The sequence below is a fragment of the Moschus berezovskii genome, chromosome 1 (genome assembly GCF_049115385.1).
Source record: "Moschus berezovskii isolate FMDL1 chromosome 1, NW_MosBer_1.0, whole genome shotgun sequence".
Taxonomy (NCBI): Eukaryota; Metazoa; Chordata; class Mammalia; order Artiodactyla; family Moschidae; genus Moschus; species Moschus berezovskii.
Window position 1 is genome coordinate 130,483,048 of NC_142460.1, and position 25,183 is coordinate 130,508,230.

Here is a 25,183-nt window from a genome sequence, read left to right on the forward strand (position 1 = left end):
TTGGTAGAAAGATAATATTTTTTTTCCCTTCACAATACAAGGAAAAGACCAGTTTATTCCCTGGGAGAAGTGATGGCTGGTCCTAAAGTTTGCTGTGACTTCTACTGGGGGCAGCAGCATTGGAAACCCAGCCTTTGTCCTGGCCTTGGGTTTCAATGACTGAGAGTGGCCTGGTGTGACGGCCAGCTCCAAAACCCAGAACTAATTTGGTGTTTCTCGATTTTAGAAACAGGAATATCCCAGCACCAGCTGAAACTGCCCTCATTCACACAGAAATGTTTAAGATTCTTTGGTTCTTTACCCTGCACCACACCTTGGTTAACTTCACTTGGACAGCTGCATTGAATGTGAATTTAACAGTATGTTCACTACTTTCTTGCCCTGGGTTGAACAACTATCTGTGGATTACGGGCAAGGTGTGCTCAGTCGTGTCCAACTCTTTGCAACCCTATGGACTGCAGCCCGCCAGGCTCCTCTATCCATGAGATCCTCCAGGCAAGAATACCACAGTGGGTTGTCATTTCCCTCTCCAGGGATGGGCAAGACAGGGGTTACTTAAAGAACTCAGATAACTTGCCCCCAATCTGTGACAGCCTGATTGTTAAAATGTCCCAATTCCTCTCTTCCCTCTGTCTGGTCCCTCTGTAATAAGATTGTGGCTTCTCCATCCAGAGGTAGAGAGTCTATTTCCTGATCCCGGGGCTGCCCTCCTGATCTGCCATGGCCAACAGAGTGCAGAGGAAGTGATGGCTTTAGAGTTCCGAGTCCCCCCCACCGCCCCTGCAGGGAAAGCTGCCACTGCCCAGGTCCGGTTCCACCTGCTGGCAGAAGACAGACTTTGCAGCACAGAGCTCAACTGGCAATTGTCCCAACTGAGGCCCCAGGCACCTGAGAGAGTTCAGTGAAGAGTAGCAGAGGCACCTTGCCAACCCATAGCTGATCACAGACACAGAAATAAGCCCCACGTGAACCCAGGTCTGACCAGCAGTAGAAATCAACGCTTATCATCTGATGCCACTGATGTGGGTGGGTTTTTCTTATATATCATCACTGTGGCAGCAGATAACTGGTGAAAGGTTACAAAGCAAGAGACTACAGGCTGTACCTCCAGTGGCCTATCCCCTATACTGCACTTAATCTCAGGTGTGGATTTGTCAAGTCTTGCCTGTGATGGCTATATAATTTTAAGCACATATACCTCCTGTTGTTTTTTGTTTAGCTGCTAAATCGTGTCTGACTCTTTTGTGACCCCATTGTCTGCAGCCCGCCATGATCCTCTGTCCATGAGATTTCCCAAGCAAGAATACTGGAGCAGGTTGCCATTCCCTTCTCCAGGGGATCTTCCTGACCAAGGGAGCAAACCTGAGTCTCCTGCTGGCATGCAGATTCTTTACGGCTGAGCCACCAGGGAAGCCCATGTATTAACCTCCTGTAGTTGCCTATAATTTCAAGGCAATTGCATGGTTTCCTTAAGAAACGGAGTAAAAGGGAACTTCAAAATGCCTAGGCATTTCAAACATGCATTGTTCATCTTCTGTCCAAAACCAGTGTGGTTGTGAGAGCCTCTGGCTCTGCTGTTACTCATTACTCAGTATTCCCAACTAGTCTGTGGCTGGGCTGTTAAAATATATTACCTAATGGGTCTTTGATGCATTATTCAAAGGCTTTCTACATAAAGCCTTTCTACATTTGCTGTTTTATGAGAATTTCAAAGGAGATGGAATATAAAATGTATGCTATAATTAACCAAGGATAGCTATAAACACATTTCATTTTTCTAAGAATTTGTCATGAAGAAGGAATGTGGGAACACCTGAGGTCTGGGTAAGTTATAGATACATGAGGTGTATGATGGAGTCTCTATAGGATGAACTGAGGTGGGTTTTTTTTTTTTTTGAAGATGTGTAAAGGTGTTTATTACTTAAGACTTAGTCAAATCATCTGTTATCACAAATTAACATACTTTTTTTGTTTGTTTTTTTTTGTACATATATACATTTATTCTTTTTATTCTCCTTTTTCTTTTTTTAAATTTTACAATATTATATTGGTTGGTTTTGCCATACATTGACATGAATCTGCCCCTGGTGTACGTACGTTCCCCTTCCTGAACCCCCCTCCCACCTCCCTCCTCCCCTTATCCTCCCTCTGGGTCATCCCCATGCACCAGCCTCGAGCATCCTGTATCATGCGTTGAACCTGGACTGGTGATTTGTTTCACATATGATAATATACATGTTTCAATGCCATTCTGCCAAATAATCCCACCCTCACCCTCTCCCACAGAGTCCCAAAGACTGTTCTATACACCTGTGTCTCTTTTGCTGTCTCATATACAGGGTTATCATTGCCATCTTTCTAAATTCCATATATATGCGTTAGTATACTGTATTGGTGTTTTTCTTTCTGGCTTACTTCCCTGGAGGTCCAGTGGTTAAGATTCAGGACTTCCACTGCAGGGGGCATGGGTTTGATCTCTGGTCTGGGAACTTGATGCTTTTGAACTGTGGTGTTGGAGAAGACTCTTGAGAGTTCCTTGGACAGCAAGGAGATCCAACCAGTCCATCCTAAAGGAAATCAGTCCTGAATATTCATTGGAAGAGCTAATGCTGAAGCTGAAACTCCAATACTTTGGCCACCTGATGTGAAGAACTGACTCATTGGAAAAGACCCTGATGCTGGGAAAGACTGAAGGTGGGAGGAGAAGGGGACGATGGTTGGATGGCATCACCGACTCGATGGACATGAGTTTGAGCAAGCTCTGGGAGTTGGTAATGGACAGGGAAGCCTGGTGTGCTGCAGTCCATGGTTTTGCAGAGTCGGACAGGGCTGAGCGACTGAACTGAACTGGGAACTAACATTCTGCATGCCCTGCAGCATGACCAAAAAAAAACAGAAAAAAATCGTGAAACACCTTTCCCATTTCCCAAACCTTGCTCTTCACTCTTCTTTTCCCTACTGTTTCATATTGACATTTACCATGAGATTTACAGAATTACTATTCAGAAAAGGGAAGGCAAAGTTTCTGTTTCCCAATGTTTGTTATTGTGAAAGTATACTATTTCTTATTTTACTTTAGCGGGACTGTGTTAACTTCCTTTTGCTAAAGACTGTGTAATGCATGGGATGATCATTCGACTTTTAAAAAATTTAAAATTGAAGTACAGTTGCTGTACAATATTATATGTTACAGGTGTACAATACAGTGTTTCACAATTTTTAAAGGTTATACTCCACTTACAGTTACTATAAAAATATTGGCTCTATTTCCCATTGTACACTACATCCTTGTAGCTTATTTTACACCTTATAGTTCGTACTTCTTACTCCCCTCCCCCTCTGATGCCTCGCCCTCTTCCCCCTCCCCACAGGCGTCTCTCCTAGATGCCCACGTGGTAACCACTAGTTTGCTCTCTCTAACTGTGCGTCTGCTTCTTTTTTGTTATATTCACTAGTTTGCTGTATTTGGTAAGATTCCACATATAAGTGATACCATACAGTATTCATCTTCCTCTGTCTGACAATTTCATTGAACCTAATGCCCTCCAAGTCCATCCATGTTGCTGCAAGTGATAACATTTCATTGCTCCTTAATGGCTGAGTTAAGCTGACTTTTTAAAAAGAATGATATTCATACAACAGGTTCAAATACTGCTGGTCTAACATATAACATCACACACACAGTGATGCTTACAAGTATATTAGAAAAAAAGGGGAGTTTTAACTATTCATTCATTCATTTGGTGATCAGGCAAGAACATCTCTGAAAACCCCACAGCACAGGTCAGCCAGTGCTGAGCCTAAGACACACCCCCCATTCCTCCCTTCCCCACACCTCCTCAGGCCAGGACACAGTCTTTCTAGTTCCCTACAGTCCCACCTACTGCCTTTTATCTGGGCAACCTCATTCCTTCAAGCTTCTTCCTGGCCCGTGCAGGCATTTTACGTTCACGACCCCTGTATTAAGTGGATGCATGGAGGTAGTTGATCTAGGAAGAGAAACCAGGTCTTTGAACAGGTACCAAATGCTTGGTATTAAATCACAATATACAAACAGAAATGTGGAATATATAAAGCATTGGGACAAAACTGAAAAACAAACACTTACTAGACACTCCTTATCCTACATATGAGAAAAGAAACACTTTCACTTAACCTGAACGTTAGTTAGCAAGTAAGGTGGTAACCAAGAAGAGCGAATGAGCAGGGCCCTAACTGCAGAAGAAAGGCCGTCTGGCCACTGGAGGTGGGGTGAGCAAATGCAGAGAGGGATGGAAAGCCAACCCTCCAGCAGTAATGTGTCAAGAGAAGTTAAGGGTTGTTTCAAACTGTGTGCTAGAGACAGGACTGGGAGACAGGGGCCACCATGTCTCTTCATGTCCTGTCCTGACCCCACATCTTACAGGACTCAGGCTTCCGGTTTCTTCAGCAAAAGCAGAGGAAAGCAGCTCTGAGGGTGGGGAAATGTGGACGGCCCTCTCTGGGTTTTCTTCTCCTAGTTCTGGGCAGACCTTTTGTCTGCTCTCTTTTCTAAGGCTTGTTAGTTCTGGACCTTCCGTCTGTATGTGTTCACATGAGGGCTGGTGGGCATCCAGCTCCACAGAGTCTTCTCACTACTTAAGAGGCTAGGGGTGGACTAGCACTCGCCAGCTTTTCTCTGGTGAAGTGCCAGCCTCTGGAGCCTAGCCTGATTCTTCAGTTCAGTTCAGTTCAGTCGCTCAGTCGTGTCCGACTCTCCGCGACCCCATGAATCACAGCACGCCAGGCCTCCCTGTCCATCACCAACTCCCGGAGTACACTCAAACTCATGTCCACAGAGTCGGTGATGCCATCCAGCCATCTCATTCTCGGTCGTCCCCTTCTCCTCCCGCCCCCAACCTTTCCCAGCATCAGAGTCTTTTCCAGTGAGTCAACTCGTCTCATGAGGTGGCCAAAGTATTGGAGTTTCAGCCTTAGCATCAGTCCCTCCAATGAACATCCAGGATTGATCTCCTTTAGAATGGACTGGTTGGATCTCCTTGCAGTATAAGGGACTCTCAAGAGTCTTCTCCAACACCACAGTTCAAAAGTATCGATTCTTCGGCGATCAGCTTTCTTCACAGTCCAACTCTCACATCCATACATGACCACGGGAAAAACCATTGCCTTGACTAGACGGACCTTGGTCGGCAAAGTGATGTCTCTGCTTTTTAATATACTATCAAGGTTGGTCATAACTTTCCTTCCAAGGAGCAAGCGTCTTTTAATTTCATGGCTGCAATCAGCATCTGCAGTGATTTTGGAGCCCAAGAAAACAAAGTCTGACACTGTTTCCACTGTTTTTCCATCTATTTCCCATGAAGTGATGGGACCAGATGCCATGATCTTTGTTTTCTGAATGTTGAGCTTCAAGCCAACCCTTTCACTCTCCTCTTTCACTTTCATCAAGAGGCTTTTGAGTTCCTCTTCACTTTCTGCCATAAGGGTAGTGTCATCTGCATATCTGAGGTTATTGATATTTCTCCCAGCAATCTTGATTACAGCTTGTGCTTCTTCCAGCCCAGCATTCCTCATGATGTGCTCTGCATATAAGTTAAATAAGCAAGGTGACAATATACAACCTTGACGTACACCTTTTCCTATTTGGAACCAGTCTGTTGTTCCATGACCGGTTCTAACTGTTGCTTCCTGACCTGCATACAGGTTTCTCAAGAGGCAGGTCAGGTGGTCTGGGATTCCCATCTCTTTCAGAATGTTCCACAGTTTATTGTGATCCACGCAGTCAAAGGCTTTGGCATAGTCAATGAAGCAGAAATAGATGTTTTTCTGAAACTCTCTTGCTTTCTCCATGATCCAGCGGATGTTGGCAATTTGATCTCTGGTGCCTCTGCCTTTTCTAAAACCTGCTTGAACATCTGGGAGTTCACGGTTTACATACTGCTGAAGCCTGGCTTGGAGAATTTTGAGCATGACTTTACTAGCGTGTGAGATGAGTGCAATTGTGCGGTAGTTTGAGCATTCTTTGGCATTGCCTTTCTTTGGGATTGGAATGAAGACTGACCTCTTCCAGTCCTGTGGCCACTGCTGAGTTTTCCAAATCTGCTGGCATATTGAGTGCAGCACTTTCACAGCATCATCTTTCAAGACTTGAAATAGCTCAACTGGAATTCCATCACCTCCACTAGCTTTGTTCGTAGTGATGCTTTCTAAGGCCCACTTGACTTCACATTCCAAGATGTCTGGCTCTAGGTCAGTGATCACGTTATCGTGACTATCTTGGTCGTGAAGATCTTTTTTGTACAGTTCTTCTGTGTATTCCTGCCACCTCTTCTTAATATCTTCTGCTTCTGTTAGGTCCATACCATTTCTGTCCTTTATCGAGCCCATCTTTGCATGAAAAGTTCCCTTGGAATCTCTAATTTTCTTGAAGAGGTCTCTTGTTTTTCCTGTTCTGTTGTCTTCCTCTATTTCTTTGCATTGATCACTGAGGAAGGCTTTCTTATCTCTCCTTGCTATTCTTTGGAACTCTGCATTCAGATGCTTATATCTTTCCTTTTCTCCTTTGCTTTTCGCCTCTCTTCTTTTTACAGCTATTTGTAAGGCCTCCTCAGACAGCCATTTCGGTCTTTTGCATTTCTTTTCCATGGGGATGGTCTTGGTCCCTGTCTCCTGTACAATGTCACGAACCTCTGTCCAGAGTTCATCAGGCACTCTATCAATCAGATCTAGTCCCTTAAATCTATTTCTCACTTCCACTTCAGGGAGCCATAAATACCTGCATTCCTCAGACAGCTGCTGGTTCTAATTCCACATCAGTATCCAGTCCCTTCACTAATGACCACTTACATGTAATTAAATTGGGAATTATAGGGTCTTAATGTTAAAAAATGCATTTTCACCAGAAATATTTTCTGCATGAATTGAAGACCTGAATGAGACCTCTTCTGATACTGCAATAATGATGGAATAAAACAGTCATCTCTCCTAAGTGCCAAATGTGGTATACTTTCATCTTAATTAAAGTCAAATGATTTCTAAGCCATCTACATTCTCAAAAGTTACCACTTTTGAGCATCTACTATGTTGTAGGCACTTAATAAATATTATCTTTAATCCTCAGATACACATAAAACAAGTATGATGAACTCCACTTTACATATAAGAAAATCAAGAAATTATATAAAGTCACAAAGCTGGCATTTTATTCTAAGGGAGTATGGTGAGAAGCCAGGCACTTTAACAAGTCTAGAATAAATTCATGAATGGAAGAATAAAAGAGAAGACGAAAAAATAAAAGCAAAACAAAAAACTGGAAACAACTTCAATGTCTAACGATAAGAAATTTAAGTATATTATGGTGAAATACATAATTGGCCATTATGAGGCTGGTAAAAACATACGAACAGTTATGAAATGGGCACATGATCTTGATGTATTGTTAACTCAAAATGAAAAACCAAACTCTAAAACAATAGATATAGTATGATTCCAACTCTGTAAACAAAAATGTGGAGATATATGTACAGAAAAAGTGGCAGGAAATACACCTAGATATTTTTTGACGGAAGAAATTCAGCTGACTTTGAACTTTTCTCTTTTGAGTGCCTCTAAGTTGCTATGTGTGGGCATTTAGCAGGAATTAAAAAAGGAAAAGGAGAGAAAATGGGCAAGTTGATTAGCACTTGTTTGTTGGAGAAAGGTGAGTAGGATTAAATATTTGACAGCTGGAAGAGGACTGCTGCGTGTGTGACTCAGACGGTATCTATGCAGAGACCATGACTCATGAGTCAGGCTGGCTTTTGTTTCTGGCAGGGTGCTGGGGTGGGGGTGGTGGAAGATCCTCTTTGAGGGCAGTGAGAAACATATTTTCTTGCAAGTGGACATTTCTGTGGATGGACTCTTTGATTCAACTGTTGCCATCCCTCCCCAGCCTAGCCTTAACCGCCTTCTTTTTGCCTCTGCACAGATGACAGACTCTAAAGTAATGGATATACATTTCACCCTTTGTTTTCTTTTTTTTTTTTTTGAACTTTACCTTAAAAAAAAATTTTTTTTTTTGGCTGTGCCTCACAGCATGTGGGATCTTAGTTCGCTGACCAGGGATCAAACCCACATCTCCTGAAGTGGAATATCCCCTGGAGTCAAAGCGTGGAGTCTTAACCACTGGACTCCCAGGGAAGTCCCTCACTGTATTTTTAAAGCCAGCCTGCCTACTGATTCTGCTCAGCCCAAGTGGAGTTTAAACTTGTATCAGCCTGACCTGCTGATGATTTTCAGCTGCTGGAGCTGAAGTTCGGCTCATACCCCTTCCAGACCTGTGATAAGGTTTGTGCTGCTGCTGTTTAGTTGCCTAGTCATGTCCAACTCTTTAGACCCCATGGACTGTAGCCCACAGGCTCCTCCGTCCATGGGGTATCCCAGGCAAGAATACTGGAGTGGGTTAGCCATTTCTTCTCCAGGGGATCTTCCCGATCCAGGGATTGAACCCTCACTGAGCCACCTGGGAAGCCCTAAGGTCTGTGAGGTTAGGTTAAAGATAGGGCAGTTGAAGACTCAGTGCCTATGGATGTTTTGGAGGGGGATGGTTGGATCTGGTGAAAATTTTAACTGCAAATTCTTTTACTCTCTTTAAGACTGAAGAACTGCTTTCGCCACTTTTCATGTTTATGTTTAAAAAAACATTGGGGCTACCGTTTAGGCTTGGTCCCATAGTAAGCTTTATCTCAGAGACTTTCTGTTTCATGATTTAATTTGTGGTCATCTGATTCGATTCAATCATTAGGAGAATGCAGCAGATTTACTGAATTGCGCTAATTCTGTGACACACGGTTATTCATCTTTGGCCATCTTTTAAAGTCCGGATATGTCTCATGATCTCAGTCACCCACACAGCTGGTGGCATAACTGTTCTACTGGGCAGTAGCCCCATCAGCCAACAAACCATATGAGCGCCGATGAGAAGGAGGTGGGCTCTGGAAACTGGCTCTCCATGCCTTCTGATGGAAACATGCAGAATGGGGGTCAGTGGCTTGGAAGGTGATATGTGCCACCTCCTGATGGCACAAGGGGTGACACTGTGGGGAAAGATGGACAACTCCAAGGGAAACTGGTGAAAGGAGAACTGAATTGTGAATATGAAAAGGGTGTACAACTACCGTAACCAATTTCCCTTTTTCTTATATTTTTGTATGCACAAAAGACACATGCGACAAAAATGCATATCCAAATAAACCTCAAAGAGCTTTTCAATAAAACAAAAATTCTGGAATTCCCTGAAAATCCAGTGGTCAGGGTTCTGAGCTTCTACCACAAGGGACGCAGGTTTGATCCTTGGAAACTAAGATTCCACATGTACATGGCACAGCTCCCCCTGCCCCACTGCTGCCCTGATTAACAAAAAAAATAAAATTCTACGTGTTATGGAGGCAAGTGTCACCATTTAATTGACAGTGATTTTTTGAAATATCTTGCATGGGTTTTTAATGCATGTGATAATCTGATTGAGCTATGGTTTTTCCAGTAGTCCAGGATATGAGATTTGGATCATAAAGAAGGTTGAGTGCTGAAGAACTGATGCTTTTGAATTATGGTGCTACAGAAGACTCTCGAGAGTCTGTTGCTTGGACAGCAGAGAGATCAAATCAGTCAATCCTAATGGAAAACAACCCCAAATATTCACTGGGAGGACTGCTGCTGAAGCTCCAATATCTTGGCTACCCGATGCGAAGAGCCGTCTCATCGGAAAAGACTGATGCTGGGAAAGATTGAAGGCAAACGGAGAAGGAAGCAGCAGAGGATGAAATGGATGGATGGTATCACCGACTCAGTGGACATGAATCTGAGCAGACTCCAGGAGATAGTGAAAGACAGAGGAGCCTGGCTTGCTATAGACCAAGAGGTCACAAAGGGTCAGACATGACTTAGCAACTGAACAGCAACAACAATCTGAGTGAGAATAATCTGAGGGGCACAAAAAATTTTATAACAAAATCAAACAAAAGGATTGTGTTAACCTCCAGATGACGGAGCTCACTTGCAGTCAGTGAGGCTTTTTTCTCGTAGCAGCGGGTGCTTATGTAAAGTCTCAAAGAATCCAGTCCTCATATAAGCTGTGTGTGTCCAGGCACATGGGAGGGACCACTGTCTGTAGGGAGTGCAAATGGCAATAATAAAGTCATGATAACTTGTCAAAGATGATGCGCCAATGAAAAATCATTTCTAGAAGTTCTTTTAATTAAACATTTGGCTGTCCACTGGAACCGTTTTTAAATATAAAATGCCAGCCCTGTGGCCCTTTTCTCCCCATCTCCCACCCTTCTGCAGTAGCTCTGACAATTGAATTCTCACTGGTGATAATAATAAAATTCATAAGAGTACAGCTAGTTATGCCTCTAGCAAGATGTCAAATTTCACTTGCACAAAATTAATTGCACCTAATTAAACTGGGGTCATTGGCATTACCGTAAAGTGAGGCCATTTATTAGACAAAGAAAATTTCACAAATATCAATTCGATGTCCTTTCACGTTTGTAAAAGAGAAGGATTGCTTACATAATTAAATTTGTTTTGCCATTTTAATAGTATTAGTCCTCAAAAGATCCTTTCCAAATTTTCCTTTACTTTTAAAATTGTGTAATATTTTAGAATACTGGAGGTAATTCTTGGAGGAGGGCATGAAAAATAGTAAAGAGTTTTCTGCAGGGTACCCGATGACTTTTCAAATAGTATATTAAAAAAAAGAATTTGTAAACTATCATTTGCAGTGGCATGTACCTTGGAATTACTCATATGAAGGATATTCTATGCAAATGAATAGTGTACTTGTGTGAGATTAATATGAAGTTTAAAAGATATGTCACACGTTATAAATAGGTTGCTGGAGTATGTACCTATTACTTCAGGAAAGCAAATTTCACTGCATTAAAACAGGATAACCTCTTCTCGCCCATGCTGGGTATATATGACCACTGTGCTTAATTCTAGGAATTTATGCAAACATTATTACTGTCAGAGACCAAAGGATGATTTACTTTACTGGCAAAATGATGCTGCTTTGACCTGTGATTCCACATCAGATTATATATTCAGATCCTCAATTCCACACATTCAAAGCTTCTGTGAATCCAGTTTCTTTAAAGGCACTCTAGAGCACTGTCATCCGTCCTACTAACACAACTCCCTGGGCTATGTAGTGCCTCCCTGCTCCCGCTCCCCTCCAATCAGCCCAGACACAAAAGGAGGTGCTGGGTTAATATTATTGGTCTTGTCTCAGTCATTCACCAATAAACCTGTAAGAACAAGAAAGAAATACATTTTGATTTGGGGATGTTGGAATGGCTGAGACAAATAAACAGTAATCATTATTCAAACCAGCATCTCAAAAACTCTCTGGGGAACGTCTGTTTTTCATAATCTTCACGCTGCATGGAGAGAGGGGTAAATAACCTTTTCTAGGTTACGACATCCCATTGCATATTTTATGAAATAGACTGCATTAAAGTGCATTTATATTTATATGCATGTAAATGAAATCTGGGCTTCCCTGGTGGCTCAGTGGTAAAGAATCCACTTGCCAATACAGGGGCCTTGGGTTGGATCCCCACAGAAGACCAGGAAGATCCCCTGGAGAAGGAAATGGCAATCCACTCCAATAATTTTGCCTGAGAAATTCCATGGACAGAAGAGCCTGGTGGATTATAGCCCATGAACTGGAGATGGTTTAGCTACTAAACAGCAACAACAACAAATAAAATCTATCTAGGGTAAGGGAAGAGGAAGAGTGGGGGTCAGGTTTATTTTGTGTTTACTCTGAGAAAAGGAGAATGGAAAAGGCAGAAATAGCTTTCTCTACAATGTCCAAACAGGCTGTCCTATTTGAAAGATGAAAGATTTCCTAGACGTCTATTACTAATGACCACTTTGTCTTGTATTTTCATAGCAGCCAAGCCAATTTCAATGGCAAGCCACTCCAGTACTCTTGCCTAGAAAATCCCATGGATGGAGCAGCCTGGTAGGCTGCAGTCCGTGGGGTTGCTAAGGATCAGACACGACTGAGCGACTTCACTTTCACTTTTCACTTTCACACACTGGAGAAGGAAATGGCAACCCACTCCAGTATTCTTGCCTGGAGAATCCCAGGGACGGGGGAGCCTGGTGGGCTGCCGTCTATGGGGTCACACAGAGTCGGACACGACTGAAGTGACTTAACAGCAGCAAGCCAATTTCCATTCCTTTGATATTAATAACATTAAGCTATGTAAACTTAGAATCCAAAATATAATGCTGATTCAAGATTAATTTGGTCAATGAGAAAAATTTTATAGCAAAGTATTATACCAGTCATAAAAGAAAACGAATATTTTTTGAGAACATGAGTAATATTTCTTAGAAAGCTTATTTCAAAAATAGGTAATTCATTTTCCTCATTTCCTTTTAAGCTTTTAGCTGAAGCATTTTTAAGTAGAAAAAACTGACAAAGGTCATATGATCTCCATTTGAAAAGGCTGATTATGTGTGGATTAGCAAATTTGGAAGAAAAATATGGCACTTCCTGTACTTGCCACATTTCAGTATAAGTCAAATTTAATTACTTGAGTTATGAAGCAATATCAAAAATTCTTTTGCTGCAGTATTGGGCATGAAATGTCTTTATGGGATTATAGTAAGCCTAGCTTACATTTAATAACTTGTCATTCTTTTAAAAAGTGCTTTAGGAGATAGCACCAATTAGAAAAATTCAGTGGGGCTGAAACCCAAAGGCCAACTGAGAAGGACTTAACGTTTGCAGTAGCGGCTTAATAAGCACGTCTTCCCAAAGGACCCTCATGCTACTTCACAATTTCTCACATAACGCGCATGAAGTTAATTTTTACAGGTAATCACATACCCTTTAAAATGCATAAATAGAACTCTATTATTTTGCCAAAGGATCCTACTTAACCAGGTAAGCCCTGCCGTAAAAGAAAGCTTAGCACTTCAAAACCTGTTGCTTGGTCAATTAATTTTAAGTCCTCAGCCTCATTTAAAATTGAGTACTGAGATCCTTAAAGTAGTAAATTCATCTAATATTTACCTGGTTTTGATTATTTTACTAATTCAGCACATGTGCTTAGGTGCATTTTGGAGTGCCACATCGAGACCTCAGAGTTCTAACATCCCTTAAGTACTTTGGTATGGAAGAGGTAAGGTATTTTCCAGCTTAATGAAGAATTTCAGGAACTGTAATACATTAGAACATTAATTCTAATAGGGATGAAGAATATGGGTTACACAATTGCAACTGAACATCTCCTCAGGCTTTTCTCCTACATTATGACTGAGCAAAGGGAACGGCAGTCAGTCTTTGAAGACTTAAAATTTACTGGGATAAAGTGATATTTCTTAGAAACATTAAGTATCATCATTAACCATCATCCAAAAAGTCATCGTGTTCTCAGAGGGGATGATCTCATCCCAGGATGAAAACATCTGAAAGAACAGGATATAAATAATCTTCCTTATGGCGAGTCAACAAGAGTAGCTTGTTCTGAGCTCCTGTGAAATACATATGTGTTTAGAGAGCTGTGTCTCCAAAGGGCGTGGATGACTCACTGATTCTCAAATGATGCTCTGCTAGAGGAGTGTCAGGTGGGCTGAGGGTTTACAGGGGAGGGATGGTGAGGGTCAGTGAGCGTGGAATAGAGGGGCACTGAGCAGAAGTGGTGGAGGAGGCATATTCTGGGCAGAGTTATCCCAACCTCTCTCCTTCAGTCCTCCTGAACCAGAGGTCAGCTTTGTTTTACACACATGGTTTTGGCACACGATTTTATCTGCAAAGATATTTCTTCTATTAAAAATAATGAAAACCTTTTGGGACTTCCCTGGCAGTCCTGTAGGTTAAGACTGCGCCTTCCAATGGGGAAGGGGGCGAGTTAGATCCCTGGTCAGGGAGATCCCACATGCCTCACAGCCAAAAAACCAAAACACAAAACAGAAACAATACTGTAACAAATTAAATAAAAACTTTAAAAATGGTCCAGATTAAAAAAAAAATCTTTAAAAAATAATGAAAATCTTTATGAGACATCTAGTTACAGATGGCATATGGAACACAAGTATTTATCTACTCTCGCTTCTGAAATCCTACTAAAATAATATAAAAGGAAAAAAGAAGGTATAAACCTACAGGGACGAAGAAAATGGAAAAGGAGACAATGGCACACAAGATAGAAAAAAAACAAAACACAGATGGATGAGCGGCATCTGACTTTATTTCAATTTGCTAGATGCCTGCAGGGGTGGCTGGTGGAGGAAGCGCGTGCATTTTCACTGCAGGATCCTGGAAATGCTCAGGTACATCTGAAGCTGGGAGAGTGGGGTAGACTGTTTGTGGAGGAAGACTGATTTAGCAATTGAAAGAAAAATCTAGACCACCTAACTTGCCCTGTCTACCTGTGGTCTGGCAGAATGAGAAAGTATGCTATCTATAGAGGCTGAATCAGAGGAGTTCCAGGCTGGGGCTCCCTCAGGCACAGCTGAGATGGCAATGAAAGGTCTTATTGAAATCAAGGGAATTAAGTGCATGATGAATCGTCAACCACTAGCCTGCTTGAGTCTTACACTAGCAGCCAGGCTTAAACTTCCTCAGGATGAAGTTGGAGAGGTTCTCTCTGGGTAACTTACAGCCCAAGAGAAAAGAGATTTAGATACTTTAAATTGGGTTCATCCTAACAAAATAGTTGTTTTCACCTGACCATTCTAAACTGAAATTTGTGCGTGCATGCTAGGTCATGTCAGCTGTGCCCATCTCTTTGCAACCCTATGGACTGTAGCCTGCCAGGCTCCTATGGGATTCTCCAGGGTGAGAGTACTGGTGTGGGTTGCCATTTCCTTCTCCAGGGGATGTTCCTGACTCAGGGATGGAACCGGTGTCTCTTACATCTCCTGCATTGGCAGGCAGGTTCTTTACCACTAGCACCACCTGGAAAACCCAAAGTGAAGTTCATCATTCATTAATTCAGTAACGGTTCGGTGACTAGACACTAACCAATAGTTAGGATGGTGAACAAAAAAAAGATCTGTTCTCTTGAGGTTAATATTTTAGTACTAGAGAAAGACAAAGAACAAGTTCAGTTCAGTTCAGTCGCTCAGTCGTGTCCGACTCTCCGCGACCCCATGAATCACAGCACGCCAGGCCTCCCTGTCCATCACCAACTCCCGGAGTACACTTAAACCAAGTTAAAAGTATATTTAATACAATGTCAGGTAATGATAAGGGTCACAAAGAAAAATGAATCAGGGTAAGAGGCTGGGTGCTGACTTTTCAACTGGGTGATCAAGGCATGTCTCTCTGAGGAGAGTTAGTATGTGGCTAACAGGCCCTAACCAGAGAGTTCAGTGTTAGGGCTTGGAGCCAACAGCTCTTAGAGTTTTATGCCTAATTATTAACAGAAATGTAAACAAACAAAAAAATAAACTCAGAAGAAAAATCGTGGACTTACAGAAATCAGAAGAAAACATTTTGAACAATTTAACTAAAATTAATACCTTTAGTGAAATGAGAAAGCATGATGTGAAAAATTTTGAAAACATAAAATGGATAACTTCTTAAAAAATACACCTTACTAGAACTGACTTAAGAAATAAAAAGTGTGTACAATCTTCAGTTCAGTCAGTTCAGTTCAGTTCAGTCGCTCAGTCGTGTCCGACTCTTTGCAACCCCATGAATCACAGCACGCCAGGCCTCCCTGTCCATCACCAACTCCCGGAGTTCACTCAAACTCATGTCCATCGAGTCGGTGATGCCATCCAGCCATCTCATTCTCTGTTGTCCCCTTCTCCTCCCGCCCCCAATCCTTCCCAGCATCAGAGTCTTTTCCAGTGAGTCAACTCGTCGCATGAGGTGGCCAAAGTATTGCAGTTTCAGCTTTAGCATCAGTCCTTCCAGTGAACACCCAGGACTGATCTCCTTTAGAATGGACTGGCTGGATCTCCTTGAAGTCCAAGGGACTCTCAAGAGTCTTCTCTAACACCACAGTTCAAAAGCATCTATTCTTCGGCAATCAGCTTTCTTCACAGTCCAACTCTCACATCCACACATGACCACGGGAAAAACCATAGCCTTGACTAGACGGACCTTGGTTGGCAAAGTAATGTCTCTGCTTTTTAATATGCTATCTAGGTTGGTCATAACTTTCCTTCCAAGGAGTAAGCGTCTTTTAATTTCCTGGCTGCAATCAGCATCCGCAGTGATTTTGGAGCCCCAAAATATAAAGTCTGACACTGTTTCCACTGTTTTCCCATCTATTTCCCATGAAAGCAGTTAAATCAAACATACAAAGTAGACACCAGGTCCAGAGGGTTATACAGGCGAGAAACAGCTCATTAAAATATGATGTACATTGAAAAAAGCATAAAGAATCCAACAGAAATTTGAACATAAAGCCCAAATAGATATACCACAGAAAGGGAAACAATGAGAGTTAATAAGCACAATGAAATACCATTTAATACATATGCAGTTAAAAAATATAAAAGAAATTGTCAATATTGAGTGTTAGAAAGGCTATGGATCTATAGGATCTTTGAACTATTGCTGGTAGGAGTGTAACTTGAGCAATTTTTTTGGAGAACAGTTTTGGCATTATTTTCTAAGTAGGAACATTCATGTATTTTCTTAGGAATTCCACTCCTAGGAATGTACCAAGAGAAACTTGCACATGGACAGCAGAAGAGATGAACAAGGATGTTCAGAAGCAGCACTATTTACAAGAGCAAAACCTTTGAAAGAACGTTTGAAGCAAGTCAATGCCTTTCATCAGAAGAGTGGCTCCATGAATTGGGATACATTCATACAGTGGAATGTAATAGAGCCCTCCAACTAGCAAAGGGAAAATGGGGCAATTAAACTCTCAGAATAAACAATACAACTTCTCAAGTAATCATAGCTTACTATACGGTTCAAGGTGAATAATATACGATCTTAATAATGTAAAATCAAACAGTTATTTTACCCCAAATTCTGAAATAATTACATGGGGAGGATGGGGGGATATACAGATATGTCTGTGGGAGGGCTGTAAAAGAGAGTTAAACCCTAGCCTTCTGTAATTTGGTAGTCAAAAGATGGTTTAAAAGTAAAAGCTAAGAAGATCAGCATTTTATTCAGAGACATAAACACCAGCAGCAATAGCTGAGGAGTTAAACACTATTATTTCTGGAGAGTGAGAGAGGATAGAGAGGGATAGGACCAAGGACTGTTACTTTTATTTTGTGTTGTTATTATACAACTGTAGTTAATTCTACTTTACTTTTAAAGCCATGTAACACACACACACACAAACACACACACACACTTTGATTCTGAAACCCAGACCTCCCATTTGGACCAGATGAATATGACATGGCTGAGCAGAGAGATGGGATTTCTAAAAGAAAACTTTTTGGGGCTTTGGGGAGAGCAGTAACAGAGATCTAGAAGACTATCTATGGGGTCTACTCTCCTCATTTTACAAAAACGAGGAAACTGAGGCATGGTGAAACTAAGTAAACTGTTCAAGTCTCAGAGTTAGAAGCTGACTAGGATGAACCCTCAGGTGTCCAGGTTCCTAGGCCACAGTTCTTCTGCCACATCCCACTGGGAGGGGAAAGGTGCTTCTACAGCAAAGGCAAAGGCTTCCAGCTCTGAAATGACATATGAAGAGATCGAGGGAATCCTCTGAGCCTGTGCTGGCCCCACCCACCAACGAGGACATGCCTGAACGCTGCGTGGCCAGGTCTCAGCTCCTGACTCCAGGCACTAACCCACTGGCAGTAACTCCTTGATATGCACATATGTGTGCTTTCTGATTTGTGCTGATTTAGGTAAATCTGTAAGGATCAGACAGAAGTATGAGGCTTACTGAAAGCCAGATAAAATAGATACCAAAGTGTCTAATTCTGGACCTCATTTGAAGGAAAGAGTGGAAATTCCCTGGTTGAACAAATGCATGAATGCTATTATTTGTCTCCCATATTTGGTTTATCATGGTAAGTATACGTAGTATTTATACAGGGGATATTTGCTCTTAAGAGAGTCCAAAGGAAGAGACAGGTATTTTGACAAGAAGCAGATATCTGGGGAGGGATCAAGAGAATGCTGATGCATCTTCAGTTACTACCACCTTTTAAAAACAATGTTCTATGTACTTTCACCACTTGGAATACCTGTACTTGTAACAGTTAATTTTGCAAATTGTCTATACCCCCTCAAACAAGGTGTGACCTATGGACTGGCAGAGGAACATCAGCTGGGAGCTTGTAAGAAATACAGAATCTTAAGCCCCACACAGACCTACTGAATCAGAATCAGCATTTTAACAAAATCCCCAAGTGACACACTTGCACATTAAAGTTTGAGAAGCTCTGGTCTACAGTCCTATTTTCTAGGTAGAATTATGATTTTAGCATATTTTCATTGGAATTAAAAGCTATGAAAATAATCAATGATACCCTGAAATCAAGATTAAAAAAAAAACACCTTGCAAGATAGGTTAAACTTGCAGTAAATATTAAATGATCAAAGTGGGAATTGTATTTCTCAGTTACTAGTATTCATTTTTATCAAATTCATCAGAGGGGTGAGTCCAGATGTTTTGGGATTGCTTAATGGGAAATCTGGTGGTCTGCCACAATGTTCCAAACATCAGTTGGCTTGCTTAAGAGTGTAGCTTGATTTCCCCATCACAAAGTAAAATCAGTATTGTGTCTAAAAATGAAATATAGAAATCTGACCTCAAATGGCTGGGCAAATGGGCCCCAAATCTCCAAAACTAAAACCCAAAAAACCAACCCAAGAAACAGGTGGGGAGGGATCTGTCCAGCACACAAATAAAGGTGGTAGTATTATGGGGGAAAAATACTCAAGGATTTAAAGGATATCTCATTAAACATACAGTCAGATGACAAAATCCATTAGGTATATATCAAAAAATCAACTCAAAACAACACTCACCGGGAGGAAAGGCTTGGCTTCCCGCTTTTGCTACAGCTGGTATAAATTCCTGGGCCATCATCAAAGAAGCTTCCCAGTGCCAATTTCTGTCGGATAGATTCCCTCTCATTTTTCTGTGCCTAAAATTTCAGGAAAATAAAACATGCCGATAAGCAGGCAGATACATCACAACCAGAGGCAATCTAACTGCTAGGTCTCTTAGAACTGTAATATTAGACAAAAATAAAACAGGCCACAGCACAAGAGCATTTGAATTAATAAGAGCTGAAATGAAACCTGTCATTCCTGACTCTGAGTCTGTGAGTTAATTTCAATTCTTCAGAGCCCATTATGATCACTAGTCTAGGAAATCACCTTCATGGTACTAAATGGTTGTCATCAGGATGGAACTACAGCTGACTCTTGAACAACATGGGTTTGAACTGCTCAGATCCACTTACAGAAGACTTTTTTCAATAGTAAATACTATAGTATTTCACGATCCATGACTGGTTGAATCTGTGAACCACACACAGGCATGACTGACTATAAGTTACAGGCAGATCCTCTACTGTACTAAGGGTCGACATCCCTAACCCCTTGTTAAAGGGTCACCGGTAGATTATTTGGTGCTTTCATCTTTCTTCTTACCTGCTGGATATGACAAGAGTAAAAGAGTAAAAGCATGGAGGACAAGCACTTTGTCCTAAATCAAATCGCTTTTATCTTAAATGAGGGCTTTCCCTGGATCATGTCTTTTGCCTTCTTTACATGGTCCCTTTCAGTCCACTTTCTCTTTGGCAAGAACATTAATTCATTCAACTGACAGGTACCAAGCCTCTATGAGAGGCAGGAGCCATACTGTGACGCTGGAAGCACAGCTCAGGATGGATAGACAGAGCCTCTGCCCCCACCCAGCTTAGTCTTGATGGGGACATTTGTTTTTGTTCAATATCCTGATCTCACTGGGTTGAGAATGTGAGAAATCCTAACACAGAGCTTGGAGTAGCTGGAGGATTCTCACTGGACCCATCTGTTTCATATGTTGAAGGGAAGTCAGGTCCATGTGCATAGGAACAGAATTTGGTAAACTACACTACTGGGATAATTTGGATATGTTTACAACACTTGGCTTCCCATAAAAGTCCCATAAAAACTCACCATGCTGAACTTCTAAACCCCTTAAACAACAGGAGAGGAGATTAGACATGATTTCCTTAGTTAAAAATAAAACCACAAAAAACAAATATAATGAGCTGGATATCCTGGGGTGAGAATGAGATTTAGGCTTTCTGTTTTTGTGGGGTGAGAGGGAATGTGAGAAGCACCATGTTAAGTTTTGAGCAGGGAGCTGAAGACGATGCTGACCAAATTATATTACATAACACAGCTCAGGTGATGGGGTGTGGTCATGGAACACTCCATCACCCTGATTCTCCCAGGAGGAGGTTCTGGAGCCACATTTGCTGCCACCAGTACCCACAAGTTACAGCGGATGCTCCAATCCACCATCTGAGCATCATTGTCACAGTAATGAAATGTACAACCTATCATAAGGGCAGGCTGAAAAACAGCTTCATTTCAGCCCCAAGTGAAGGGCAATATACTACAGGCTAAGGAGGCTATTTAACATGGTAGTTACTAGTCACATGGAGCTATTTACATTCAAATTTAAAATTAATTCAAATAAAAAATTCAGTTTCTCCAGTCATACTACTGCATTTTAAGAGCTCCAGAGCCACAGGTGGCTCTAGCAGATACCATATTGGAAGCTCAGAATAAAATACATGACAGCGCAGCCCCGCTAAGACAGCGTTAGCTTCAACAGTCTGCATCAGAGTTTCCTGTAGAGACTTAAAAATGCACATTCCCATTGCTTCTGAGCCGTCTGGCTAAGATCAAGTGTAAAATACACACTCCTAGTCTCTAGCACTGGATATTTAGTTTCAATAGGTTTTCCTTCTAGTTCAAGGAAAGCTCATCTTTATTTTCCTTTTCTCTAACATTTAAAAATTCTTGAACACTATAACCATTCTTTCAACTTTCATATTTAGCAATTATATTGAAATCTATCCATCTACTCAGATATCTTCCTATTTTTCATTTTCCCATGGAACTGTGTCATACTAGCAGCTAAAGAGTGTGTGTGTGTGTGTATGTGTGTGTTACACAGCCACACGGTGAAAGACTGCTTCTGTACAGTTACAGATGTGATGCTGATCTCACTTGATTACTGGGTGAGCACAGCACTGAGCCCTGAGAAGGCAACCACAAGGCTGTAAAGGGAAGTAAAGAATGCCTTTAATTTCACTAACCACTTGCAACTGTATTTTCGGAAACCTTAGTTAAAGCAACCCACCCTTCCAAATATGCAAGGCTGGTACTTACTGGTGATGGTCCTGCCAAAACAGAACCACACTTGACATCTTTACTTAAAACAAGTTCATTTCAAAATCCACAAATCTGCTATGCAGATTTAACATAGTCAATGAACTTATTTCTGAATCCATGTAACAGACAAAAGAGATTATTACTTAATGTCCTCTACTGTCAGAATGAAATATCCAAATATAAAACTGGTAGATCATAACATGAGTGTTAATGACCAATATTGTCCAACATTATCCTGGGGTCTGGAAGAGGTTTTCTTTAAAGAAAACACCTATCCTGGGTGTAAAGGTGTTAACATACCCTTGATCCCATGTCTGTCTCTCCTGATTACTTGGTGTGTTAAAGCAATAGATGGTAGAGAAGGTCTTAAAAATATTTTTATTCATGTTAATTACAATTTTAATACCAGAATACTTAATAACAGTTTAAAGAGGTCTGTTTTATGAATGGTTAAAGAACTGTGGTACATTTATACAAAGAAATATTCAGTTCAGTTCAGTTCAGTCGCTCAGTCGTGTCTGCAACCCCATGAATCACAGCACGCCAGGCCTCCCTGTCCATCACCAACTCCCGGAGTTCACTCAAACTCATGTCCACAGAGTCGGTGATGCCATCCAGCCATCTCATTCTCTGTTGTCCCCTTCTCCTCCCGCCCCAACCTTTCCCAGCATCAGAGTCTTTTCCAGTGAGTCAACTCGTCGCATGAGGTGGCCAAAGTATTGGAGTTTCAGTTTTAGCATCAGTCCTTCCAATGAACACCCAGGATTGATCTCCTTTAGGATGGACTGGTTGGATCTCCTTGCAGTCCAAGGGACTCAAGAGTCTTCTCCAGCACCACAATTCAAAAGCATCAATTCTTCGGCAATCAGCTTTCTTCCCAGTCCAACTCTCACATCCATACATGACCACTGGAAAAACCACAGCCTTGACTAGACGGACCTTTGTTGGCAAAGTAATGTCTCTGCTTTTTAATATACTATCAAGGTTGGTCATAACTTTCCTTCCAAGGAGTAAGCGTCTTTTGATTTCATGGCTGCAATCAGCATCTGCAGTGATTTTGGAGCCCCCAAAAATAAAGTCTGACACTGTTTCCAATATTACTCAGCCATAAAAAGGAACAAATTTGAGTCAGTTGCAGTGAGGCGAATGAACCTAGAGCCTCTTATACAGAGTGAAGTAAGTCAGAAAAAGAAAGACAAGTATTGTATACTAATGCATATATATGGAATCTAGATAAAATGCTACTGATAAACCTAGTAGAGAACAGATTTGTGGACACAGTAGGGGAAGAGGAGAGTGGGATGAATTGAGAAAGTAGCATTGAGAGATATATACACACACACACATATACACTGCTGCTGCTGCTGCTGCTAAGTCACTTCAGTCGTATCCGACTCTGTGTGACCCCATAGACGGAAGCCCATCAGGCTCCCCCGTCCCTGGGATTCTCCAGGCAAGAACACTGGAGTGGGTTGCCATATCATGTGTAAAATAGTGGAAAATTGCTGAATAACACCGGCAGCCCAGGCAGGCACTCTGTGATAACCTAGATGGGTGGCATGGGGGAGGGAAGGGAGGTTTAGAAGGGGAAGGGGTATATATATATATATATATATATATATATATATAGAGAGAGAGAGAGAGAGAGAGAGAGACTGATTCACGTTGTTGTAGGGCAGAAACCAACACAAAATGTAAAGCAACTTTCCACCAATTAAAAAAAATAAGATTTAAGAAAATAAAGAGGACTATTTTGTAATACACAAATGTCCCCCGCTTATCCTCTTCTCCCTCTGGATCAAGAAAAATATGGGGGCTTCCCTGGTGGCTCAGTGGCAAAGAATCCACCTGCCAATGCAGGGGACATGAGTTTGATCCCTGATCTGGGAAGACCCCACATGCCACAGGGCAACTAAGCCCAAGTAACATAACAACTGAGTCTGTACCCTAGAGCTCTGGAAAGGCAACTACTGAAGCCTGTGTGCCCTAGAGCCCGTGCTTTGCAACAAAAGAAGCCACTGCAATAAGAAGCCTGGGTACTGAAATAAAGAGTAGCCCCAACTCGCCACAGCTAGAGAAAAGCCCATGAAGCAATGAAGACCCCAAACAGCCACAAATAAACAAATAAATAAAATAATAAATTAAAAAAGAAAAGTATGAAGAATATAAAAGTCACCTTAATCCCACCACTGAGACACAGATCACTGCTAACATTCTGGTATATTTCCTTTTAGTTTTCTCTAATCTTATGTGTGTATTTTTCTCTTTTTTATAAAATTGAGATCACATTGTTTATTATACTTTGAGAACTGCCCTCATTCATTCAAAATCCTTTAAAGATACAATTGTAAATGGCTTCATGCCATTCTGTCCTCTGGAGTTAACTTCTATTGTTACCCATTTGGGTTGTATCCAATTAAAAATGACATAGAAGTTAGCATTTTTACATCAATCCCTGCCCACATGTCTGATTATTTCCTCAGGATAAGTTCCTGGAAGTGGAATTACCAGATCAGCTGAGTGTGAACATTTGTTGAGGCGTTTGACACATTTTGTCACACTGCTCGAGAGGAAATCTGTTCCAATTTACATGCCCACCAGCAACGTGAAAGGGTGCAGCTTTCACTATATCCTGGCTAACACTGAGTATTTTCACTTAAAAAAAAATGCTATTGTTTTTAATTTGATGGGAAAAAAGGACTATCCTTTTTATTTTAATTTCTTCGATTACCAGTGAGATGAAATATTTACACTTTTTTTCAGTTAACATACTAGCTTTTCTAGAAACTACTTACTATGAGTTTTGCTTATTTTTCTATATAGGTCTGAGAGTTTTGAAAATTTTATAGTAAGCATATGGTTCTTCTTTTTGAGTTTGGAACCTAAGTGTTACATGGTTCAGTCAATAGTGCACTCCGTCTGAAGTGTCCTCTGGCTCTGTGCTTGGAAAACCCTTCCCAGTCCAGAAGTAAGGGCTCCCACTTGATGTTGGAGGATTCAATGAGAAAATTTATGTAAATTGCTTAGTAGTAGTACCTGCCCTATGGTAATGTAAATCTTCAATAAACAGCAGCTGTTATGATTAATCCTCCAACCATTCTTGCTCTGAAGATGAGGAAACAGAGGCTGAAGGACAGTTACCCTACTATTAGATAGACGAGCAAGGATTCAAGTCCATCCTTCTAGGGCCACATCTCCCGGCTCCTCTTCCACATGGATTAGTCAAGTGTCCAGGCGGACACCATGCTGGAGATAGATATGTATCGACTGCTTTCCTGAAATGGATGTGACAGTTTCTCAGAAAAGGAGAACACCTGACTTCAAAACATATACTCTGCATGGCTAATTATAACCACAAATATCTACAACACAAATATCTTCTCATCGGAGCCACTCTCTTGCCATCACTGCTCAATCTTCCTTCTGGAAAAACTGTGATTCCTAACATTTCAAATTACTATTATCAACTGACTAGTAAAACAGTTTTTCTCTTAAACTGCAACAATTGGAACTCAATTTCCTTCCAGTTGCCCACATGTGTAAAGCAGCAGTGTGTGTGTGTCTGTGTGTGAAATGGAATATTCCTTGCCATATCGGTAAACAAAGGATACCATAGTCCTCAGTGAGTGTGGCCCTTTAACGTGAGTTGGTGAGCCTTGAGGAAACTCAGGAAGGAAAGAATATCTGCCATCTAGCAGCCATCGAACTGCAGCCACTCCCTACGCTGAGTCCTGAGGATACTGGGGAAGTAAAAACACATACTGGCCCTAGATGGCTGAGGTGCATATCAAAGAAATGATTTCAGTGAGCCTAGACTCTAGCATCTTCCCATACATAGAAAAGTGCTAAATTCCTTAATTTGGG

The 25,183-nt window shown here is 41.4% G+C and overlaps 1 protein-coding gene across 7 annotated transcripts in view; it reads right to left on the minus strand.

Moving 5' to 3' along the window:
* Nucleotides 1-25,183, minus strand: part of SCHIP1 (schwannomin interacting protein 1) — a 190,047-nt gene that overhangs the window by 17,068 nt on the left and 147,796 nt on the right. For 6 of the 7 annotated variants that reach the window (XM_055410792.2, XM_055410764.2, XM_055410754.2 and 3 more), the window contains one exon: nt 18,950-19,068. In XM_055410792.2, the coding sequence (XP_055266767.1) occupies nt 18,950-19,068 (119 nt within the window). Of the gene's footprint in view, nt 1-7,178; nt 10,124-18,949; nt 19,069-25,183 lie in introns of those variants that run through there. The other variant, XM_088839447.1, reaches the window with a different exon arrangement.